The sequence below is a fragment of the Aquarana catesbeiana genome, linkage group LG07 (assembly GCF_042186555.1).
Source record: "Aquarana catesbeiana isolate 2022-GZ linkage group LG07, ASM4218655v1, whole genome shotgun sequence".
NCBI lineage: Eukaryota > Metazoa > Chordata > Amphibia > Anura > Ranidae > Aquarana > Aquarana catesbeiana.
The window spans coordinates 217,836,347-217,861,143 of record NC_133330.1 but is presented as its reverse complement, the minus strand read 5'-3'; the positions used below and the strand labels follow the sequence as shown (position 1 = coordinate 217,861,143).

Genomic DNA, 24,797 nt, shown 5'->3' with positions numbered 1-24,797 from the left:
AAAGGCCTAAGGGAGGTTCTCATACTCCATTTCTTATATCGTCATAGTTTTTTTTTTAATTTTATTTAGCACAAGTTTATTAGTTTTTTTAGTAAACAGAAAAACATTACAAACTGTGCATGACCAGTGATTACCAGATAAAACACAGAAAGTGTAGTTTTACAGATTTCAGGTACATTTTAGTTCTAATATTATGTATTCCATGTTTACATTGTACATGGCTTCACTTATACATAAATCAATAAGCTAAAGCTCTCCAAACCTTGAGTACATTCCTGTGTAGTATAGCTTTTAGATTCCTTTTCGAGGTACATATGTCTGTTAGAGGTCAAATAACTTCTTTACGCTTATTATTCCCTATTAACAGTGTGTTGATGCGCTAGCCAAGGAGTCCAAAATTTATCAGAATTTTTTGATAAAAAAAAACAGGCATCATAGGTCATTTTATACATTGGTAGTGCTTGATTGACAAGCCTTTGCCAGAAATTTAAAGAAGGGGTATACGAGATTTCCACTGGATTCCTATAACTTTTTTAGTACAAAGAAATGGTAGACATAAGAGCAATTTGGTATAGGCAGGCATATCCAAATCTTGTAGATATTCAAGGAGGCATCTAGCTGGGTTGTATCCACCAATCAACCATATCAATATGACCACTGATGTTTAAAGTGAATAATATTGAATATCTCAGGATGATGACACCTGAAAGTTGGTGGGATATATTAGGCAGCAAGTGAACATGCTGTCCCTGAAGTTGATATGTTAAAAAAATAGGCAATTGTAAAGATTTGATTGCCAAATTGTAATGACTAGCAACTGGGTCAGAGCAACTCCAAAACTGCAGCTCTGGTATTATGTTCTTGGTCTGCAGTGGTCAGGACCTACCAAAAGTCGTCCAAGGATGGAAAACTGGTAAACTGATGGTAGGGTTATGGGCAGCCAAGGCTCATTGATGCAAGTGGGCAGCAAAAGCTTGCCCGTGTAGTCTGATCCATTAGAAGAGCTGTAATTGATTGCTAAAAAATGTCAGAACACACAGTATATTGCAGTTTGTTGCATATGGGGCTGCATACCTGCAGCATGCTGACCCGTGTCCGCAGCTAAAAGTGCCTACAATGGGTATATGAGCATCAAAACTGGACCACAGAGCAATGGAAGAAGGTGGCCTGGTCTGATAAATTCCTTTTTCTTTTGCATCATGTGGATGACTTGGTGCCTGTGTCGCTTACCTGGGGAATAGATGGCACTGGAATGCACTGTGAGAAGAAGGCAAGATGGGGGAGGCTTAAAGGATCTGCTACTGACGGCTTGGTGCCAGATACCACAGCTTACCTTCATTGGTCTAGTGGAGTCCATGTCTTGATGGGTCAGGGCTGTTTTGGCGGAAAAAGTGGGGCCTACACATTATTAGGTTGGTCATCATAATGCTCTAGCTGATCGGTGGGTACTTGATATTGTTAAGTTACATCTGATGCTGTTAGAGTTAATTGCTGAGTTTTTTAGTAAGCCCCCCCCCCCGGTACATGGTATCTATGCTATATCCAGCAGCAGTTTTAGTATGAAAGAGCCTGCTGTCCCTCAGCATGGGGCAAATCCTTTTTTAAGCTTCCTAAGTGTCATCTTAATAACCCATTTAGATTTGTATAGCTATCAAGACCAATCAGTGAGATTAAAATTTCTCAGCTGGTTGGGAGGAAAGCCCCCCAAGAAACCAGCTGAGTCCAGTCATGGGATGCACAGATAGGTAATGTATAACAGGATATTCTCAGTATCTGACTAAACTTTCCCAAAACTGGGGGAAATTTGAGGGGAAACAGAAGGAAGTGAGTGAGAAAGGGGAGGGGGGAATAGAGCCCCCCACGGTTAAGGAAAGGGGGAGGGGGGTAGGCAGAAGGGTAGTGAGCAGCAGAGGCGAAGAGAGAAGAAGTAAGAGGAAGAAGAGAAAGAAGGGGAAACGGCAGTGGTGCCCCCCGGCCAGACAGCAACCCAAGCCCCGGAGTCGTTCAGTCTGTGCCACCTCTTGAAGGTACAGTTCAGAATAGATGTAATGTTGCCATGGTCGCCAAGTCTCCCGAAAGCCAGTAGGGTTTGATTTTAGGGCTGTCCCAAAAAATATGGAACATCATTCCCTCTCCTACCCCACACCGCCAACATAGACTTGTGGAAAAAAACGGTGTAGAGTGGAAGGCACTCTGTACCAACAAGTCACAATCTTATAACATGTCTCTTGAACTCTGGTGGCCAAGGATGATTTCTGGGCAAAATGTAGAATCTTTTCCCTCTGCGCTTCATTGAATTGAACTCCTAGTTCCTCTTCCCACTTAAAAAGGAAGGGGGGAATGAACCCTTCTGCTGGTGAAATCAGGGAGGAGTAAATCAGAGATAAACAATGGCGGGTTGGTTCTCTGCGGTGGCAGATTTGTTCCAGCTCCGTGAGCTGGCGCCATATACCCGGAGTCCGTGCACATCGGCGTAGAAAGTTACGTAGTTTTAGACCGCTCAAAAAATCCAATGGAGGATCAGAGGCTGCCATCCCGGCGTCTGCTGTGAGCTGGCCATTGGGGCCTAGGAAGTCATGAGGGTGAGGACACCTGCCCCCCGCCGTCAAATAACGGAGAACAGGACCCTGACAACCGGGTAGAAAATCAGGGTTGCCCAGGATTGGCACCATAGGTGAAGGTATCGGGGATACAGAAGAATGTTGGGAGGTGTCTCTGGCCACCTAAATTGTGCTTCCTAGTGTTGGGTGAGCGGCAATGGCCTTCGGTATAGGAGTGGTGATCCACGGCCAACTCTTGGCCATGCCATCGGAGTCCTCCAGCTCCATTGCCACCCACTGTTTTGCCTCTGCATGGCAGTGCCAGTCGACTACTCTGGTGAGGTGTGCTGCTCTATAGTAAGCTTTCACATCAGGGAGGCCAACCCCACCTCTGTGCTTTGCCATATGGAGGAGTTGCAATTTAATACGCGGTTTTCAATGTGACCAGACAAAATCGCGAAACATCGAATTAATTCGCTTAAAGAAAGGAGGAGGGAGGCGAATGGGGAGGGCTTGTAGCAGATAGAGCACCCTAGGCAAGGCGGTCATCTTGATGGCATTACATCGACCAAACCATGTTAAGTTAAGGGAATGCCAGTGATGCAGATCCGTTTTGAGACGAAGAAGTAATGGGGCGAAATTTGCCTGGTATAGATTAGCAGGGTCAGGGGTGATATCGACTCCTAAATAAGGGATAGTATTGGTTGCCCAGTGTAGTTGGTATTCCGCGCGCAAACGGCATACTATGTCCGTGCCCACCGTGATGTTAAGTAGAGACGATTTGGTTAGGTTAATTTGGAACAGGGAGAGAGCCCCATACTCCCGGAGGGAGTGGAGTAAGATAGGAAGTGAGGCAAGTGGGTCCGCTAAGAAAAAGATAAGGTCGTCCGCAAAAGCGGCAACTTTATGGGCCCCAGATGGTTTGTGGTAACCGATAATGCCCGAATTCGCCCTTATCCTGCAAAGGAAGGGTTCCAATGTGAGTATGAAGATTAGCGGGGACAGGGGACATCCCCGCCGGGTACCATTGCGGATGGTAAAGTAGCTCGACCTCGTCTCGTTGACCTTGACCGCAGCCGTAGGATGGGAGTAAAGGGATAATATCCAACTAAGCATCGATGAGCGAAGACCAATGTGCTCTAAGGTGGCCTGTATAAAGGACCAGTCTACTCGGTCAAAAGCCCTCTCCGCGTCTGTTGACAAGAGGTCCTGGCTGCATGAATTAGGTTTACCACCCTAATGGTGTTGTCAGGAGTTCTCGCTGTGGTACGAAGCCCGCTTGGTCTTTATGAATTAGGCTTGGTATATGTGGGATTATCCTATTGGCCAGTATCTTGGCAATCAGTTTTAGATCGGTGTTCAGGAGAGCTATCGGCCGATAGCTCCCACACCGCAATGGGTCCTTCCCCTCCTTTGGGATAAGGGATATGTAGGCTCTTAAAGTGACAAACGCCAAGGATCTATTAAGCACAAGGCATGAAGGACCACTTTCATTCGCTTAAGGCGTGCGTAGCAAAGATGAGATGAGCCGCGTGAGGCGTCTAGTAATGGATCCATCGTAAAGTTAAGGTCCCCCCCAAAGATGAGCATCCCCTCCGAAAACTCCAGTAGCTGAGGTAGCAGCCTCCGCAGGAATTGTGGATGGTCTACATTGGGAAAGTAAACATTGGCGAAGGTGACCTGCACATCAAACACCCTCCCCTTCAGAAGGAGAAAGCTGCCCTGTGGATCCACCTGCTGCGCCTCAAACGTCCACGGTACCGACTTTGCTGCAAGGATGCTGACCCCCTTGGATTTGGAGATGGGCGATATGCTGTGGCATGCCGTCGGGAATGCTCCATTAGTCAATTTAGGAATACGGTCACCATGGAAGTGCGTTTCCTGTAAAAAGGCAATTTGAGTTTTGCCCTTGCGCAAATCAGTAAGTAGCTGTGAGCGCTTTTCTGGAACATTAAGGCCACGTGCATTGAGGGAGGTGACCTTTAGGAGACCCATGGCGTCGTCTATCGCACAGGCAAGCAGTGTTAATAAAGTGAGGTGAGTGTCCCCAGCCCAAGTCCCCACCCAGCCAAGGGGCAACACCACCAAAGGGAGAAAGGGGGAAAAGGAGGGGTAAAGAAGAAGGGAGAGCGAGAAAGGTGGGAGGGAGAGGGAGAGGGTTATAGGAAAAACAATACAATTACTCTCTGGACCCCCGATTAGCACTGAGGAGTACAATCGGGAGAGCGCCCTAAATGGGGATGGTCAGGGCAGTGAGGATTGCTTTTTATCAAGCAATTATATAACCAAAAGTTAGACAAAAAAGTCATTATGTTAGGAGATGCACTAGGCGAGGACAATGAGAAAGGTAGAAAATAAATATAACGTTAGAACCAACTTAACATCAAATATAATCCAGCGAGCAACTAGCGCTCGTACAACATATGAAAATACCCGTCTTCTAAAGCCGCATAGCGTTGCTGCACCGGGGGGGGGGGGCTCTGTGGCAAAAGGATCCCACACAAGCCACAAATACCAATAGGTAGAGCCTGCTTGGATTCCCTACGCCCTATCCCCCGGTGCATCAAGACCGGGGCACCATCCTTCCTTAAAGGTAAACATTTGCAGCAATTGGAAGGAAAAATAAGGTTAAGTGGGCCGCAAAAAAGAGTAATAACATAAATAACATAAATGATGAGGCAACCTGAATTATGTCTCTACTGGGTAGGCCCCACCATATTCAGAACCATATAAGAACACGCCTCCTGAGTTAACCAAAAATCTTGATGGTTGACGGGGTAGTTTCTAGAGAAGTCACAAAACAAAAAATGGGGGAAAATGCAGGAAGGGGATACTGCATAGTCTTACCAGTCCGTACGGTAAGGAGAGCGGTCAGTCCTCGGATGATGTTGGATGTGGTCTGAAGGCGTCTCGATTTGGTGGACGGGAACGCGGTCACCTGACCCGTTGTTGCCTGGGCAAGGCTGGACCTGAAGTCTCCCGAGATAGCAGGTAATCAAACCAGTTAGGAACACTGACCGCAGGCTTGGCGATGAACTGGAACAGGTCAGGAAGTTGGTCTGGTGTGCGGAGATGGAACTCTGAACCATGCTTCTTAACAATCAAATGAAAGGGATGGCCCCAGCGGTATGTGGCTTTAGCTTCCCGTATCACCTCCAACAATGGCCGCAGCAGGCCTCGCATAACACGAGTCTGCCTAGATATGTCAGGAAAGATCCGTATGGGTGCCCCATCAAAGTCAATCGTGCCCTTTTCCCACGCCAGGCATAAGATCTCTTCCTTAATTGTGAAAAAGTGCACCATGCATAGAACATCACGGGGGAGATCTGGGTCGGCCGAAGCCCGCTGTGTGGGAGGAGGGGCCCTGGGACCCGGTATACAGTGAGCCCTATGCAGTTCCAAGTCGGCGGTAGGTGGCTTACCTAGAACCTGGTTCAGGATAGCTACAATAATAGAACGGAGATCTGGGCCCATGGTGGCCTCCATGATACCTCTGAGGCGTAAATTGTTCCGCCTGCTCCTATTCTCGCCGTCATCGATCCGCAGGTGAACATCCACAAGATGGCAGCGGAAAACCTTGTGTTCTGACTCAAGGAATGTAATGCGGGCATCAGTGGTTGTATTAGAGGACTCTATAACAGTTACCCTCTCCTCCACTGTGTCCACTTGCTCTTTCAGATGATGCAGTTCGTTAGTGAGAGCATTCACTATGGAGGTTGCCATGGCATTAAGGTCCTGCTTTGTAGGTAGGCCTGAGATTATGTCCCTTAGGGATTCCTCCAGGAGGCTGCTCGTTCCCCCTGCGCTCTCAGAGATCAATTGAGTGTTCAGGAAGGGGTTGGCGGGGGACTGTATGGGAGAATGTGGCCTGGAAGGGAGAGGGGGAAAATCCTCCTCCACTGCTGCGGCTTCCATCTGCACCCCCTTCTTACTTGATTTTGCGGCGGTACTCCCCGGAGGAACTTGTGGCAGTGCCATCTTGCTTCGGGTGGCCGGTGAAGAGACTTGGTGTTGCCGCAAGAAATAATGAGAGATTTTGGGTCCCCTCCATTCCTCGATGGCCGGCGGGTGTTTGAGGTCCCCTGGCATGAGAAGCTGGCTCGTCGGAAAGGCTCTACAGGTGATTCTCAGCCCGTTCCTGTGCAGAGCTCCTGGCGGTGCGTCCTCACGCTTCCATCGCTAAGCCACGCCCCTGTGGGGCAAATTCTTTAAGAGGGGACCTCTTTTTTAAATATTCTCCACTTGAAGCACTTTAATGCATCCAAAGGAGGTTTTAGTGGCTTTGAACTGGCCTAGATTTAGTTTTGAACTCAGCAGTTTTACCCCTTCATCTGTAGCAGATGGTGTACATTTTAAAATATATAATATTAGAAAACTAAGAACATATATAGCACAGATTAAAATTTCTCATTTTAATATTTTACTTTGGCGATTTCTTTTCTAGATAAACAAGATTATATTTACGTATGCCACTAGGTACAAAACAGCTGCAAACATACGTAGTTTCATGACAAAGCTACCTGATCATTTTGTTTGCATGTTGGAAAATAAAACACACATGGCAACATGTAGTTATGGCTTTTATTAAAAAGAAACCCCATCAGTTTATATTATATCCAACTGGTTTAGGATGTGTCGTATACATTTTTAGGTTGATAACATTTTGACAAGCTAAAAGAATGGGTTGGGATTTACGATTTTGGTATGATATTTTATGGGTCATACTAAGCTCATTGTGTCACCAGTTCACCAGTTCATATTATGATACAGCCTGTACAGGCTTTTGATTCACTAAGCAATATCATTGTGTCATTTACCAGAGTTATCATTGTTTTCAGCTAAGTGACTGTTATTTTTAGCAGGCATTAGCTCTTTTTGCTAAAAATAACGCTCATTATGACAAATAATATGAATTAAAGCTGAGCTCCAGTGAGATTAAAAATGCTCCCTTGAATTAGGGCTGCTCCTGCACTGTAATGTTAAATACTCATTTAGGTCTAAGGTAACAATATTTAACACATTAACTTACCCGATCCTCCTGTCCAGGAAGCTCCCTTTGTGCTGCAAGACAGGTCCCCACAGTCTCTTCTATCCCCTGGTGCAGGTCCTCTGATCAAGTCCAAATGCAGAGCCTATAGCCATGCATTGGATGTGAGGATGCTTTTCCCATCCCCTAACCCTAGATAAGCATTTAATCCTTGCAGTGTTGTGGCAGCCACATTGCAACTACTTGCAGTCGAGGGCAATTTTGATATTTCTCACATATGTGTTAAAATCAGTATTTTTCTGCTAGAAAGTTACTTCAAACCCCCAAACATATATTTTCTGGAGAATAAAATGGTGGTTGTTGCAATTTATGTCACCCAATATTTGCACAGCCATTTATCAAAGACAAATTTTCAGGAAAACATACACTTAAATGAATTTTAGTTCATACCAACAAAATATAATACCCAATTTTTTTGTAAAGTATTAAAGATTATGTTGTGTTGAGTAAATAGATATCAACATGTCAAGATTTAAAATGGCGCATGCCTGTGAAATGGTGACAAACTGTGGTACCTAAAATTATCCATAGGTGGCACTTTTAAAGCCTTTACAGGTTACCAGGTTAGGCCTCATGCACACTGGGCGTTTTTACAGCCACTGTTTTTGGCTTCAGGTGTTTTTTTCTAGCAGCCAGTAAACTCCCCAGCATGGTACCCTATGTGTCCATGCACACATAGGCTGTGTCCGTGTTTTTTGGCAGGGGCATTTTCTGGCTGTAAGAAACCCCCAGAACTAGTGGGTTTTGAGAGGAGTTTTTTAGCTGTATGTAAGCTTAACCACTTCCCACCTGGCCACAGCACATAAACGGCTGGGTGGGCACTCTCTCCTTCTGAGTGGACGTTCAGGAATGTCCCTAAGAAGGAGCGGGATCACGCGCGCGTGCACGTGCAGCGGCGCGATCCCGATGTGCTCATGTCACCTGGACACGCCGCATCAACAATTTGGCAGGAGGGCTCTGTGATTGGCCCTCCTGATCACATGACGGCCGTGTCCAATCACAGCCGTCGTGTGATGTAAATACAGAGCCGGTTGCTAGGCAATCGGCTCTCCTCACACGGAAGTTGGCAGTGAGGAGCAGATCGCTGCAGCCGGCTGGTGATCAGTGAGTATGAGCTGTTTTTTACAGCTTTTTACTCACTGATCACCAGTCTAGTGTCCCCACAATGTAAAAAACACAAAGTAAACACACATGTCCCCAAAACACATGTCTCCACATAGTAAAAACACCTGACCCCCACATATCAGTAAAATCACATGTCCCAGTGATTATCTGCACACATATGTCCGTGATCACCTGCGCACATCTGTACATGATCATTTGTGTACATCTGTCCGTGATCACACAAACCAATTATTATACACTGAACAGGATTTTTTTTACCAAAGACATTTAGCAGAATACATTTTGGCTTAAATTTATGACAAAATTCGATTTTATTGGATTTCTTTTAAAATAGAAAGAAGAAAATATTGGTTTTTTTTCCAAATTTCCGCTCTTTTTTCGCTTATATCGCAAAAAATAAAAAACAGAGTAGTGAATAAATACCACTAAAAGAAAGCTCTATTTGTGTGAACAAAACGATAAAAATTTCATTTGGGTACAGCTTTGCATGACCACACAGTTGTCATTGAAAGTGCGAGAGCACTGAAAGCTGAAAATTGGTCTGGGAAGGAAGGGGGTGAAAGTGCCCAGTATTGAGGTGATTAAACATAAAAATGCGCTATTATCAACGTTTTTGAGCCATACGCTTTTGTGGGAGAATAGCTTTGCTAAAAAATAAGCTGAAAAACGCTACTGCAAAAACGCTGCAAAACTCATTCTACAGCTACATCTTTCTCCCGCTAACGTTACTGGCATTTTTATAACAACCAGTGTGCATGAGGCCCTTTGCCCCCTACACACGATTGGATTTTTAGACAACAAATGTTGGATGTGAGCTTGTTGGCGAAAAGTCCGACCGTGTGTATGCTTCATCGAACATTTGTTGTCGGAATTTCCGCCAACAAATGTTGGCTAGCAGGTTCTCAAATTTTCCGCCAACAAATGTTTGTTGTCAGACTTTCCGATCGTGTGTACACAAGTCCGTTGGACAAAAGTCCACGCATGCTCTGAATCAAGTACGAGCCGGAGATATAACTAGCGTTCGTAATGGAGATATCACGTAAGTCTTGTACGTCACTTTACGTTCGTAATTGTTGGCCAACATTTGTGTGACTGTGTATGCAAGACAAGTTGGAGCCTACATCCTTCAATCAAAAATCCACGGTTTTGTTGTCGGAAAGTCCGATCGTGTGTACGGGGCATTAGAGTTAAACTTGATTTTCAGACAACAAATGTTGTATGTGAGCTTGTTGGCGGAAAGTCCGACCGTGTGTATGCTTCATCGAACATTTGTTGTCGGACTTTCCACCAACAAATGTTGGCTATCAGGTTCTCAAATTTTCCGCCAACAAATGTTTGTTGTCGGACTTTCCGATCGTGTGTACACAAGTCCGTTGGACAAAAGTCCACGCATGCTCTGAATCAAGTACGAGCCGGAGATATAACTAGCGTTCGTAATGGAGACATCATGTAAATCTTGTACGTCACTATACGTTCGTAATAGTTGGCCAACATTTGTGTGACTGTGTGTATGCAAGACAAGTTGGAGCCTACATCCTTCGATCAAAAATCCACGGTTTTATTGTCGGAAAGTCCGGTCGTGTGTACGGGGCATTAGAGTTAAACTTGAGTTCTGGTAATAGAATTATTGCTCTCAATCAACATATCTACCGTGCTGCACCGCATGCACCTAGCACAGAGACTGGGGTCTCACCGAGAGCCGTGGGGCCCGATCTAACGATCGGGACCCGGATCGTCCAATTTTGGATCACCTGATCACTGTGACCATTCACTGTGAAGCCCTCCCTCATGTTTTCTGTCTCTGTGAATGGACAAGATAGATACATTGTATCTTTCTCTGTCCTTGCAGAGACAGAAGAAAAAAAGTATGTGTAGAAAAAAATAAAATAAATAAATAATAATAATTAAGAAAATTAAAAAATTACCTACATCAAGGCCTGATCTACGTCAGCCCCAGGGTTAGTGTTTGGGTCAGGGTCAAAGGTTAAGGTCAACAGTCAGGGTCAGTATTTTTTGGACATGATTTTTTTTTTTAGTTAATATCAGTTAGTGTCAGTGTGTTTTAGGTAGGGTAAAAAAAAAAAAAAAAAAAAAAAAAGCAAAATGTGCACTATTGTTTCTGGGCTGTACTACGGGTACAAACAACAATTAACTTACAGTACAGTACAATACAGTATGTAGTGTCGCTGCGATCGTCAGGAGCAGGATATTTCATTTTGGGTTGTTCTTTGGTGGTAGGTTATGATATAAGAAATAAACCTACATTTTAAAAAATGTTTTTTTTTTTTTTACTATTTTGGGTCAGTTTTCCTGAGATAGGTAGTTGTGATGATATGTACGGTTTTACTAACACATGTCAAAGTTGAAAAATTGGGCTTAGGCAGATTTGTTTTACTTTAGGCGCAAAGGGGTTAATTTCCCATTATCCCTTCTTGCAAGATTAACATTTTGCTTTATCACAACTACAGAGTGTATGGCTACAAATACTTGGGAATGTCTAGGCTCTTGTAATACAGGCAGTCATTTGAAGAGTGATGTTTCCCAACGCTCAAACCTCTGATTCCTGATACGTCAACACTTACTATAGATATGGGGAGAGCCACTGATCCAATTATTGCTCATTCTAAGTGCATGCTTCTAATTCCTTTTTCCCCTCTGGCTTTCTCCTAGTGATCCCACACATAGTTTTTTGTTTATAGACAGGGGACTTTAGTTTATCCCCTACACCATTTTGCTTTGTTGAAATTTAAGTTAAAAAAAAATCCCTGCAGCTTTAGTCACATCATTTACCTGTAATGAAGTATGTCCCATGTTGTGTAGGCAGCTGGATCCTGGAGAAATCTTTACCGCAAGGATGCCTGTCCTCTTCCTGTCTCTGACATTAAGGCGCTGCAATGATTAACAGCTTTGGTTCTTCAGGTTGAGCAGCAGTACAGATGGTCACATGGAGACATGCTCCCTCATCTCTCCTCCTCCACTGAGAAAAGTTATTTCATTGATTACATTGCTCGTAATGTAATCTGTCAATGGGGGAAGAGTCTGATCAGTCACAATATTCTCCCCTCATTCAAAAATCATGTTACAATCAATGTAATCACTTAAAGCGGAAGTAAACCCATTGATTTAACAGTTTCAAACAACAGTTACATTCCTGGCACGTGCCGGGAATGTAACTGTCACATTAGTTGTACTCTCAACCAAACTGTCAAACCATCCAATGGCTGTTGTCATAACTCATCACATGTGCAGCATCATGGCAGTTGAAGATTAAACAGAGGCCAAGATGGCAGCTTCCTTGGCTAAAATGGGAGGGTTTACTTCCACCTTAAAGAACTTTGCTGTTAGGAGGAGGGGAGCATGGCCTGTTGGATCATCTGTACTCCTGTTCTGCCCAAAGACCCTGAAATCAGAACTGGGAAAAGATAATATAGTTATTGAATGTGACACATTACTGTTTCGTACAATAAATAAGATTTAAAATTGAGCTCTGGGCATTGGTTGGAGTATTATGTTTTTTGTAGGTCCCCCATAGCTAAAACACTATTCTCCTGCAATACATAGAGAACATCTTTTGATTCTGCCAGCAGACCCCTTGGTACAATTTTTCTTTCAGTAGGGTGACAAAACTCTTTCATTGCTAATGAATCGGCTGCAGTGTTGTCACTCTTTGCAGTCCCTGTAATCAGAATGGAGTGGATAGCCCTACTGCATACTGCCTGTCATCTTCTGGACACACATAGCTTCACTTTTTAGCTTTCTCATCATCTGATTTGTTGTCTATGTAAACCGCCTACACTGCTCATAGAAGGCAAATGACTGAATCTCCCCCATCTAGCAGTGTCTTGTGTTAGATAGGCTTGCTTAACAACCTTATTTAAAAAAAAAGGGCCCTTTAGATGTACATTTGGTGTTATGTTGGTTTACAATGATTAAATATCTCAGAACAGTGGACTTTTTACAGATTTATGAAAGCTGCTACGTGACTGCGTTATTACAGTGTTTTGTAACTGCTGACAGGCTACACATTTGTATAAGTGTACTGCGGGGGCACAGAGCACTCTATGTAAAAGCTCTGCGTGTCTCTTACTAATCACCCGTATTGCATCCTGACAAGCCTTCTCCTTCCTATGTAACATAATGGGGCCATTATCCTTATTAATGATTGACATTCTCAGAAAGGCACTGACCAATCTTATGAGAGCTCTTTCTACATTTACATTTCTTTGGCCCTTTCGGTTCTCTCTTTCAGTTATAATTTCAGCACTTTCCTTTACTTATTAAAGCTACCCCCATCTCTTCTCTTGTAGTGGAGTGCCCATTTACTCACCATGCTCAGATACGGGCACATGCCCCTTTAACTTCATTTTATACAAATTCCTGGGATCTCTGCTTCCCTCCCTCAGCTGCTTGATGAGGCAGAGGTAGCTGGGTAGGTTATCTGCAGCCAGGTAAGCGGTCCTCCACTGTCAGAACTGATGTGGGGCAGACAGGCCAGAGCCTATTAGCGTGCAACTTCTCTGGAAGACCCAGGTACTCGGAACCTCTCCCCAGTTGCCACCAGAGTTCTCCAGTTCCAGCAGGGTGGTCCTTTGTCCTTGGATGCATCCAGATGTTCTCCTGTATTACCAGATACCCTGGACGTCACGGAGAGGCATACTGTGCATGAGAATAATCATGACTAGCTGTTCGTGTTTTGAACTCTTTTACTGAAATAGTGATTTTCAGTTTAAAGCGGAGTTCCAGTTATTCTTGTGTTTATTAAAAGTCAGCAGCTACAAAAACTGTAGCTGCTTTCTTTTAATAAACACACACTCATCTGTACCACGATCCAGCGGTGCACTTACCCCAGCCCTGTCCCACGATCCAGAGGTGCACTTACCCCAGCAGTTTTGACCCTGTGTCCTTCCTCAGTGGCGCCGGCATGTTTACTATGGGCACCCAGCTGTGACATCTTGTGGCTTCACAGCTGGGTGCCCACTGCAAATGCGCAAGCGGCGCTGCGCTCTCTGACTGGCCCCGAAGTCTTCTAGGACCTTCTAAGGCGACCGGAACAAAAGTGGGAGCGGGTACCTGTTAAAGTCGGGTGCCCGCTCCCTCCTCCCCAAAAGCTCTGTTTCAGAAACAGGAGCTGAAGAGGAAGCCTTAAAGCGGAACTTCCACTTTTGGGTGGAATTCCGCTTTAACTCCCTGTTGTTTTAGAGTCTTACAGAAACTATTCTATGCCGACACATGTTATTCTGACTGAGCCATGTAGCCTTTGCTGTGGAAAGTATATGTTTGTGCAGCTGTTATTTGTTTTGCACAATTCTGCAGTGTATGCATATTCTTTGCCATCCTGAACCTGTTTTGGAATAGTGATTCTAACTTTGCACCTGTTTTTCAATGCTTGCCTAACCTGTGCCATTTACTAGAACTAAATGTTGCCATGTTGGTAAAGATTTTTGTTTTTGCTCATGTACGCTAGGAATCAGTACAAAAGTGTTGGCAGACACCTAGATTTTGCAAAGTGTTTTACTTTAATAAACTACAATAGCAAGCATATAATAGGGTGTTGCCTAATATGCATGCATGCCAAACTGGATGTGATGTTTTCTGTACCCCTTTTACTAATAATATTTTGTGATGCTACACTAGTCCTGAATTAAACCACTTTTTGTGCCTTTGTGGACTACAGTGGTATGAAAAAAATGATGCAGGAGTGTGGCTATAAGCATGCTCACTGTTGATTCATAAGCCTTGAGCTTGTCAATCAGCACCTGACCACACCTAGTCCTGTCCATTGAGACACAAAGGAGGATATGGCTCAGTCAGGGAAGGTAAAGGAAGTTTTATGTTTACTTTATGAGGCTTGTGCGTCTCATAGTAACTGGATTTGGTACTTGTATGGGTGGTCATACAGGAACTGTACATTAAACAAACTGCATTTTCATCTGTAGAATAATTCTGAGGATGAGTCGGATGAAAGAAATGGCCTGACGCAGGGTGACAAACTACGTGCCTTAAAGAGCAGGAGGCAGCCACGATCGGCTACCACTGGAGCACTACGGTAAGAAAACAGTGTTATCTTCAGGGAAGAGATAGACGACCATATTGTCAGTAATACACTAATGCCCCGTACACACGGTCGGACTTTGTTCGGACATTCCGACAACAAAATCCTAGGATTTTTTCCGACGGATGTTGGCTCAAACTTGTCTTGCATACACACGGTCACACAAAGTTGTCGGAAAATCCGATCGTTCTATGCGCGGTGACGTAAAACACATACGTCGGGACTATAAACGGGGCAGTGGCCAATAGCTTTCATCTCTTTATTTATTCTGAGCATGCGTGGCACTTTGTCCGTTGGATTTGTGTACACACGATAGGAATTTCCGACAACGGATTTTGTTGTCGGAAAATTTTATCTCCTGCTCTCCAACTTTGTGTGTCGGAAAATCCGATGGAAAATGTCCGATGGAGCCCACACACGGTCGGAATTTCCGACAACACGCTCCGATCGGACATTCTCCATCGGAAAATCCGACCGCGTGTACGGGGCATAACTCCACCTACTGATCTTTTGGTTTAGTAAAAATGAGCAGGCTTGGGTATTTCAGTGCAACTTTAAATGGTTACAATGCAGTAGACAACACTAACATGGCTGTTTGATTCTTGGCCTGTGCAGACCCTTTTTTATAGATATTTACATTATGCAACAAACAAGTATTATGAATAGTTGGGAGAGTAATACAGCTAGACATCCAGGAGTAGATACATCTGCATTCTTTATCTGAATAATCTATCATTTTAATTGAGTAGCTCACACACATGCAAGTCATCTCTTGGTTTCTAGTATGTTATTGACACTGCAAATGTAACTAAAATGTAAAAGTGAAAGAACTTGTGCGCTACTCTGTGTTTGAAAACAACGTGAATCAAAATTAAAATAAATATAAAAGATGATGATGATGCCTAAGTGTGATAAAACAATAACTAATGTTCAAAAAGATAAAGCTGCTGTTCCCTGTAGTGTCCTCACATGCATAAAGAGTAATAATCACAATATATGGAAAGGCGCTAAACCAATATAGAGTATATAATCAAGTGCTCACATATATAATATGAATACACAGGCAGAATAATATAATATATATGAATAACACAAGTATAAAATAATTTACATAAGTGATCCTTACAAAAATATTATAAACATATCCAGTGAAGAGTATACAGTGTATATTGAATTGCTAAAAAAATATTTAAAGGTGACTTTAAAATTAATAAATGCAAGGTAAGTAAAAGTTCAGTGCAAAAAATGTGTCAAGACAGGCACAGTTATAAGTGACAGTGCTGCAAAAATTCAAAGTCCAAAGATGCTGTGTTGCTCATGTAGTCCAGTGTTTTAATCCATGGAAGTGAGTGAAATCCACTAATATGTGCAATGGCCACTCACGGAGATTGCATGGAGATCAGTGGTTTACTCATTGCCTGATATTCTCCTTATGCACTGGACTGCATGAGCAACACAGCATCACTGGACTTTGAATTTTTGCAGCACTGTCACTTATAACTGTGCCTGTCTTGACACATTTTTTGCACTGAACTTTTACTTACCTTGCATTTATTAATTTTAAAGTCACCTTTGAATATTTATTTGGCACTTCAATATATACTGTATACCCTTCACTGGATTAGTTGATAATATTTTTGTGGTGGGTGACCACTTATGTCAATTATTTAATACTTGTGTTAGTCATATATTTTATATTATTCTGCCTGTGTATTCATATTATATATGTGAGCATTTGATTATATACTCTATATTGGTTTAGCGCCTTTCCATTATTTGCGATTATTACTGCAAAAGTAAGATGTCCTAACCATATTTCTTAACTCTGTTCCTGTCTGGAGGTTCTGAGTATTTCTGTCTACCTTGGTGTTCCAGCATCACTTGCTGCTTTCACCAGAATATATCAAGTCAAACAGATTGTGGGAATGGTGATAGCAGGCATGCACACTCAAGAACATGCATAGATAGAATATTAAAGAGATATATGGAACTGTCAGGTGGTTTAACTGTCTAGCATTTGCCAAGACTCAAATATCAGTTTTGCATGGATTGATCCTTTATACATATAAATAATGTGAAAACCACCAGTCATTTAGCTGTCACTTTTGGTGTCAGAGCGGGGGTATGGCGATCTGATGGGCAGAACTATGGGGCCAGAATTCGGGTTTAGACCCCTAATGTTTCTGTTGTTTTTTTACAGGTTAGATGAAATGAAACCACATACAAGATCAACATCTCAACCTTTCAGGTATTTTCCTTTTTACATATATGTCTCAGCTCAGAGATGTCCACACCTAGAGAGCTACTGTATTTTTTCAAAATGATGTCCTAAAATTTCTCCATAGAAAGCAATTTCTTATATCTGTCTATTAAATGCAAAAAATACCTTTTGATCATGTCAGAAAAAAGAATGGTCCTGTGCCCTGTGCACATTTCCTGTGGTATCTCAAGGAGTCCTTTTAGTTTTATCCAAAGAAAAATGAATGCGTATGATGTGGAGATTATGAGATGGAGGGAGTCAGTACAACTAGGCAGTGCCAACTCTTGCAATTTCAGCCAACAAAAAAACATGTGGTATGATTCAAAAAAGAGGAAATGAAAGTGTTACTAAACCCAGTACCCTACATTCACTATATCTGGTCTCACACAGTACACAGAACTGCAGCTGCAAATGCAATTATTTTAGTAATATAAACTGCTAAATACCTTTTCTCATCAGCAGTATTTAGCAGGCTTGTGACTCCTATCAGTGTCTGGTAGGGATGGGTTCAGACGTGTTCGGATCGTATTCCCAACTCACCTGAGCAATCCCCCCAGAAAGCCATCACTGCAGCCCGTCAATCATAAGCAGCATGTGTACGTGCAGCTGCAGGCAGGGAAATGCCTCACTGCCTATGATTGGTGGTGTGCAGTGAGGGCTTCCTGGCGGGATTGCTCACGTGGGTTGGGACTATGATCCGAACACGCCTGAGCCCATCCCTAGTGTCTGGTTAAAGCTTGTGGGAGGAGTTTTCATTTTCCACTGACTGTTCTATGAGGATGCAGGACCCCTAACCCTCTGTCTGGACAGTGCTGATTGTTCCTGTGCTAATCACATGCACCCAAAAGAAAAAAACTCTAGCAATACACACCAAACTGAGCATGTGCAGAGTGACTCCAAAGGCTCTGTTTTATCAGGAGATGGATTGGGGACAGGGGAAGAAGGGGAGGATCAGAGAAGACAGGATCAGACAGGATCAAACAGTCCAATGATTAACCCCTTAGGTTCCACAGTGAGTATAACAAGCATGCTTTACTGCATATACAGACTGATTTTACTGTTGTGGGTTTAGTAATACTTTAAGAGCTGAGTGAATTTCTGGCAGATCAACTGGTATTTTTTGTACTTCCATAACCTTTAAAGGCATAAATTATGGAGAAGCGTGTATGTATTGCAGGGATGGTTGATGTGTTTCACGAATTTCTTCGCTTAGTCATAACCTACTGGATTAGTCATAATTTACTGGACCACTCTGATGCAGAGTTCCACAGATACCTATATTTACCTTCTTTCACTTCCCCCCACTGATCCATTCATCCCCTGGGAGTAAAAGAAAAGCCCTGTCTGGGCTCATACAGGGCACTAGATTCCATTGTGACAACTCTATCGGACCTGCAAAGGTCCTGGTGCTGAATGGAGCTGTGGGGAAGCAGGGAAAGTATTTTCTGCCTGGGACGGTGGAGGTGATTAAAGCAAACCTGTTGCTTTGTCCTAAATAGGAAAAGCATAGGTTTGTTTAAAAGGTTATATTCAATTTTTAAAAAGTTCATTCGTTCCTTTGCCTCCTTGCTAAGCTAACCCGCCTTGCTATATTGTCAGCAGCCTCTGATGCTTGTGTACATCACAGCCAATCCTAAGTGCACTTGCTGTCCCTGTGCAGTAGACTTCTATAGGAGTCTGTTGGGCTGTCTCCCGAGGAAAGAGAGGCTGCAGCCTTTTATAGTCACTTTCTGACTATTATCTCTCGCTGTGGTGTGAGTGATACATATTTTCTTTGGCCCTGGCTTTGGAGCCATAATAATGATAATTAAAATAATGATAATGGTGAACAATTATCCCTTTATACCTGGGAAATGTTATTTATTAAAGCTGCTTGTACTCTTCACCATGGGTTCATGTGACATGGTGACAACACAAGAGCACAATTGGAAGGTAAAGACAGAGCATTACCATTCTATAACTAGAAATGTCTGCAGAAGGACTCAGGCAGAATCACCAAGATTAAAATGGCTTTTAATATTATATTAATATGCTAAAGCTTATATGATATTTAACTGATTGGGTTTAGATCTGTTCAAGGGGAGGATACTTGCAGCTAAAAGTTGGGGCATATTAGTGAGACCCTAAAGTATGGTAATTTAGTCTGCCTGGAGTTATTGTTCAACATTTTATTAATAATACTTACATTAAAATAATCAGAGTCATGATATCTATTTTAAGAACTGTAGACTCTCTTTTGATCTTGAATGTTTCCTGATAGTTTGGCATGCTCTTGTGTCTCTTAGAGTAATCGCGTCTAACAGTGCACAGGGCTCCATGTCCCCACTGAAGTCCTCTAGAGTTGCTGCATCTTCATCGGCAGTTGCTAGGAGAGTTGGACAGAGTTCAGGATCTTCAAGCAGCAAAACAAAAAAGTGAGTGCCAAAATCCAGTGGATGTAATCTGAAAACTGAGCAATTTCCATTTCTGGACTATTAAAAGCACAAATTCACTAAGGCTCTTCATCAACAAGAAATTTCAAAGTAATAATAAATGCCATGAAACTATTATTGTTAGTATCATTTGGTATTACCAGTTGTACTGTATTTAAGACTTAGGACATAAGGCTGTTTTTTTTATATAAGTGGAAATACATATTCAGTAAATGTTACATTTAAAGTGATATTAACCACTTCAGCCCCAGAAGAATTGACCCCCTTCCTGACCAGGCCATTTTTTGCGATACGGCACTGCGTCACTTTAACTGACAATTGCGCATTCGTGCGACGTTGTACCCAAACAAAATTTATGTCCTTTTTTTCCCACAAATAGAGCTTTCTTTTGGTGGTATTTGACCACCTCTGTGTTTTGAAAAAAACACAATACTTTTAACTTTTTGCTATAATAAATATCCCCCAAAAATATATAAAAAAATTTCTTCCTCTGTTTAGGCCGATCTATATTCTTCTACATATTTTTGGTGAAAAAAATTGCAACAAGCATATATTGATTGGTTTGCCCAAACGTTATACCGCCTACAAAATAGGGGATAGATTTATGGCATTGTTATTATCATTTTTTTTTTTTTTACTAGTAATGGCAGCAATTTGCGATTTTTATCGGGACTGCAACATTGTGGCGGACAGATCGGATACTTTTGACACTATTTTGGGACCACTGACATTTATACAGCGATCAGAGCTAAAAATAGCCTCTGATTACTGTATAAATGTCACTGGCAGGGAAGGGATTTACACTAGGGGGCGATCAAGGGGTTAAATGTGTGTCCTAGGGAGTGTTAAATGTGTGTCCTGTGGGGGGATGGGACTGCCTGGGGAAGGAGACTGATTGTTGTTCCTAAGCAGTAGGAACAACAGATCAGCCTCCTTACCCCTGACAGAACGGAGATCTGTCTGTTTACATTGACAGATCTCCATTCTGGCTTTGTCAGAAGCGATTGCGAGTGTCCGGTGGACATCGCGGCCGCCGGGCACGCTCATCGGCTTCTAAGTGACGCGGCGGGCGTGTGCAGGCCCCCTTAAAGCGCCCGCTGTACAGCTACGGCGATTTGCGCAGGAGTACAATTCTGCCGCCGTGAAACAACGGGGGATGGTCGGCAAGTTGGTAAAGGCAGATTTTTTTTTAAATAACAAAAATGTCATATTTACCTGCTCTGTGCAGTGGTTTTGCACAGAAAAGCCCCGATCCTCCTCTTCTCCAGTTCCCTGCCGGGGCACCTGGCCCCTTCCTCCTGCAGAGTGCCCTCATAGCAAGCAGCTTACTATGGGGGAACCCAAGCAGGCTCACTTCCGAGCCGCTGGTCTGCAATTCACACACGGAGTATAGTTCGGCCCTGCCTCTGAAGACATCTGTTATGATGAAACATGTCAGGCAGGCTGACATTCGTACGCTGATTGCTGCAGCCGTTTGTTCCTATCATTGATGCATGCTGTTTTAAGCTTCAACTATGTTTATATGTGAAGGAAATCCCACAGATGTTGTGGTCTGATGAGGGGTTCCAGTGGGCTGGATTTGCTGGATGCTATTGAGAATTTATCATCTATGCCTAATCCTTAACACCTTCTGGTAAGCAGACTACATTACCACGTGGTGACGAGTGACTCTTTCTACATCTGCACAATATATTTGGTGATTTGATTCCTTCCACTCTTCAATTTCATTTTGAACTTTTCAGCGCCGCAATAATTTTTATGCATGTGGCTTTTTGTTTGTTATCTACGAACTTTGCTGGCCGCTTGCTTTTTTCAGCGCAAATTTTTACTTGTTTTATGCCATTATAGTTCGGCTCTGCCCCCGCTTTCTGGCTCACTGGCTGTGACTGACAGTAGTGGGAGCCAATAAGGAGAAAGAGACGTTGGAGAGCCGCTGCTCTTGTGCATATCGCTGGATTGAGATGGGGCTCAGGTAAGTAATGGGGAAGCTGCTGCACACAGGATATTTTTACCTTCGTGCATAGAATGCATGAAGGTAAAAATCCTTGTGTCTTTACAACTACTTTAAGACCTGATTCACACAGATGCACAAAGCCATACAGCATAAAGGAGGTGTGTATTTATATGGCCAGGAGAGGCCCAGGAGTGACGGGAACATTTTTCCTGTGTACAGGGACAAATGAGCGGCCCTGGGAACAGACAGTTTGCAGCCTGGGCCACTCATCTGTCCCTTTATGCTCCTCTCATGACCGGCTTCTGTCGAATAGGCGTGCTGTAAAACCAGCATCCAGTCAGCATTGGATCAGCACTGGCAGACTCCGCCATGCTGCCTTGCATGTTCTTTCCTCTCCTGCATCTGCTTCCATTTATTTTCCTAAAGCCAGTCAGGAGGGTTTGTACTATTAGACATAACCCCCTTAAAAGAAACTTCAGAACGCTGTGGTTACCATTTTCTGACTGCACATTAAATCGATCTTTCAGAATGCCTTGGTATTATCATGTGCACAGATTGTGCTTCCCCATTGCAGTTAGCACTGGAAGCTTTTCACCTCACATTGAAGTGCTAAATTGCTAAATTGCATTGTTGACTACAGCTTTCATTAATTTTGCTCACTTTACAGTCAGTGCTGCAAGCAATCATTTATCACAGTCACAGTGCATTTACTAACTGCCTGTATTCACTACAGCAAACTCCTGCCTTAAACTATCATCATCAGTCATCATAGGCATAGTACATTTCTTTGGCAGTGTTCACTATAAGCTGTAACAAATTTTTTTCTCATTCATGCGGCCCAGGATTTTTTTCATCTTCATTGTCACACACAGGCGTTAGCACTGGGCAGGTCTGTTTTTTATTGTTTTAGTGGCAGAGTATCCTACAGGTGTATTTATAAAAAAAAAATGTAGAGCTATTCACTCTAGAAAAATGCATGTGCATTCGTTTTGTGCACATGTGGACAAAACATAATGTTTTTAGGCTATTTTCTCTCCTAGTTGACTATTCAAAAGAATGAAGTGACTTAGGAAAAACAAGCATTATTGCCACTAGATGTAGGTGATGGTCATCATAAATACAGTTGTGCTCATAAGTTTACATACCCTGGCAGAATTTATGATTTCTTGGCCATTTTTCTGAGAATATGAATGATAACACAAAAACTTTTCTTTCACTCATGGTTAACGTTTGGCTGAAGCCATTTATTATCAGTCAACTGTGTTTACTCTTTTTAAATCATAATCACAACAGAAATTACCCAAATGACCCTGATCAAAAGTCCAGTTCTTACAGTTCTTATTACAGTGTATTGCTCCCTTTAACATCAATGACAGCTTGAAGTCTTTTGTGGTATTTGTGGATGAGGCTCTTTATCTTCTCAGATGGTAAGGCTGCCCATTCCTTTTTTCAAAAAGCCTCTGGTTCCTGTAAATTCTTGAGCTGTCTTGCATAAACTGCACGTTTAAGATCTCCCCAGAGTGGCTCAATGATATTGAGGTCAGGAGACTGAGATGGACACTCCAGAACCTTCACTTTATTCTGCTGTAGTCAATGACAGGTCGACTTGGCCTTGCGTTTTGGATCATTGTCATGTTGGAATGTCCAAGTACGTCCCATGCACAGCTTCCTGGCTGATGAATGCAAATGTTGCTCCAGTATTTTTTGATAACATACTGCATTCATCTTGCCATCAATTTTGACCAATGAAAATAATAAAGTGTGGCGCTAAAAGGTGACAAGATAGGTGTTATTAATCAAATAACAGTGATATCTAAAGGAAAGGTACCAAGTCCTGAAGTGTGTACCTAATGTACTAGTGATGGTTTTTATGAAAAGATGTACTCTCTTCACAAAACCCCATGAAAGCAAAATAACAAAAACAATAAAGAGTTAAGTGTAGAAAAACACATATAAATGATGAAAGACATATCCTAAACCAATATATCAATTAGGTATGAATTATATATGTAGGATAACACATTCCAAAGGTAACTCAAAAGTGCAATATAATAAGTATACAGAATACCACAGTGTACTGTGTGTACAACCCAAAAGAAATATTGTGTTCATCGAGACAAAATCAGGGTGTGAAAGCATAGGTCCATAAGGGAAGTGAGTATGTGAAAATACTTAAAGTCCGTTATTAAATGGTGGGGTGATCTCAGTTAACCCCGTGACAGTCTGGATACGAGCAGTCCTCATATAGGGTAAATGGGAACTGTTGGAAGTGTCCTTGAATATGGGTGGATTCTTCACTTGTTATGATGGTATCAACCCAAGGGAATAAGCAAAAAAATGCCCTTACCAGACAAGGTGGACTCACAGGCCCTTGGCGGTGAGTCAAACGAGCTTGTACCATCAAGCGGTGTAGTGCAGCGAGCCGTATGGTGGTCCTGGGCAGGGTCTCATCAGATGTCGCCAGATGGTATGTCCCTGGAGGTGCTAAACCGGAATCAGGTGCCTTCAATGTTCAGCCTCGATCATCAGGGGCGGTCACTTCCTCAACGACCAATCATACGGATAAGCAAATAAAAGAAAAAAACTTCCACATAGTGTGAATCCTTTTATAAAAACGTTGTAGCATTTTATTGCTATCGAAAATTATTTTTTTTCCAAAGATTTGCAAAAATGGGCAGTAAAAACTCGGCTCAAAAAGGCAAGACAATATAAAATTCAGCGCAGTAAATGATGGTAGGGGTATAGACATAAGAATCCGACGCGTTTCGTCCTCAAAGACTTCTGCTGGAGTATGAATTAGCCCCCCATCCACTGCGCTTTATATATTACAAACTATAATCAAGTGAAACAGCTGATTAGCGGTATTGCACGGCGTGACTTCTGGGTTTGACGGCGTCACAGGTAACCAACAGTCATGTGGTGTTCCAGCGGCCAATCATATCCCCACAGAGCTGGTCAAGAACCAAACCTCACTTCTGTCTTCCAATCAACAGTAATGCGTCATTCCTATTTATCTCCGTGGTCACGTCCCGATCACGTGATCTGTTCTATATGGAGTGACGAAAGGCCGCTCGTAGCTTGCGTATCACAGGAGGTAGGAAGTGGAGGCTCGCCAGTCTGAGACCTGGAACGCAAGTATTGCGGCGGTCTGGGATAGTGGAATCTTTTTGCATCTAAATATATGTGATCCGGTTAACTAACGGAAGTCAAATCACTAAATAATTTCATGTTACACACTAATTTGGAAATGCATGTGGCAAAAGTGATTTACAAATAATATACTCGCACAAAAGGTACACACGAATGGATCTTAATCTGACACTCGTATATAACAGTATTGAGAGCATGCCAAAAGAAGAAAAAGTGATGATTGACATAAAAATAAAA

The 24,797-nt window shown here is 42.8% G+C and overlaps 1 protein-coding gene across 3 annotated transcripts in view; it reads left to right on the top strand.

Annotated features, from left to right (window-relative positions):
* CDC14A (cell division cycle 14A) overlaps nt 1–24,797 on the top strand; it is a 203,266-nt gene that overhangs the window by 152,794 nt on the left and 25,675 nt on the right. For all 3 annotated transcript variants that reach the window (XM_073593042.1, XM_073593043.1, XM_073593044.1), the window contains 3 exons: nt 14,649–14,758; nt 16,965–17,012; nt 19,310–19,438. In XM_073593042.1, coding sequence (XP_073449143.1) covers nt 14,649–14,758; nt 16,965–17,012; nt 19,310–19,438 — 287 coding nt within the window. The remainder of the gene's footprint in view (nt 1–14,648; nt 14,759–16,964; nt 17,013–19,309; nt 19,439–24,797) is intronic.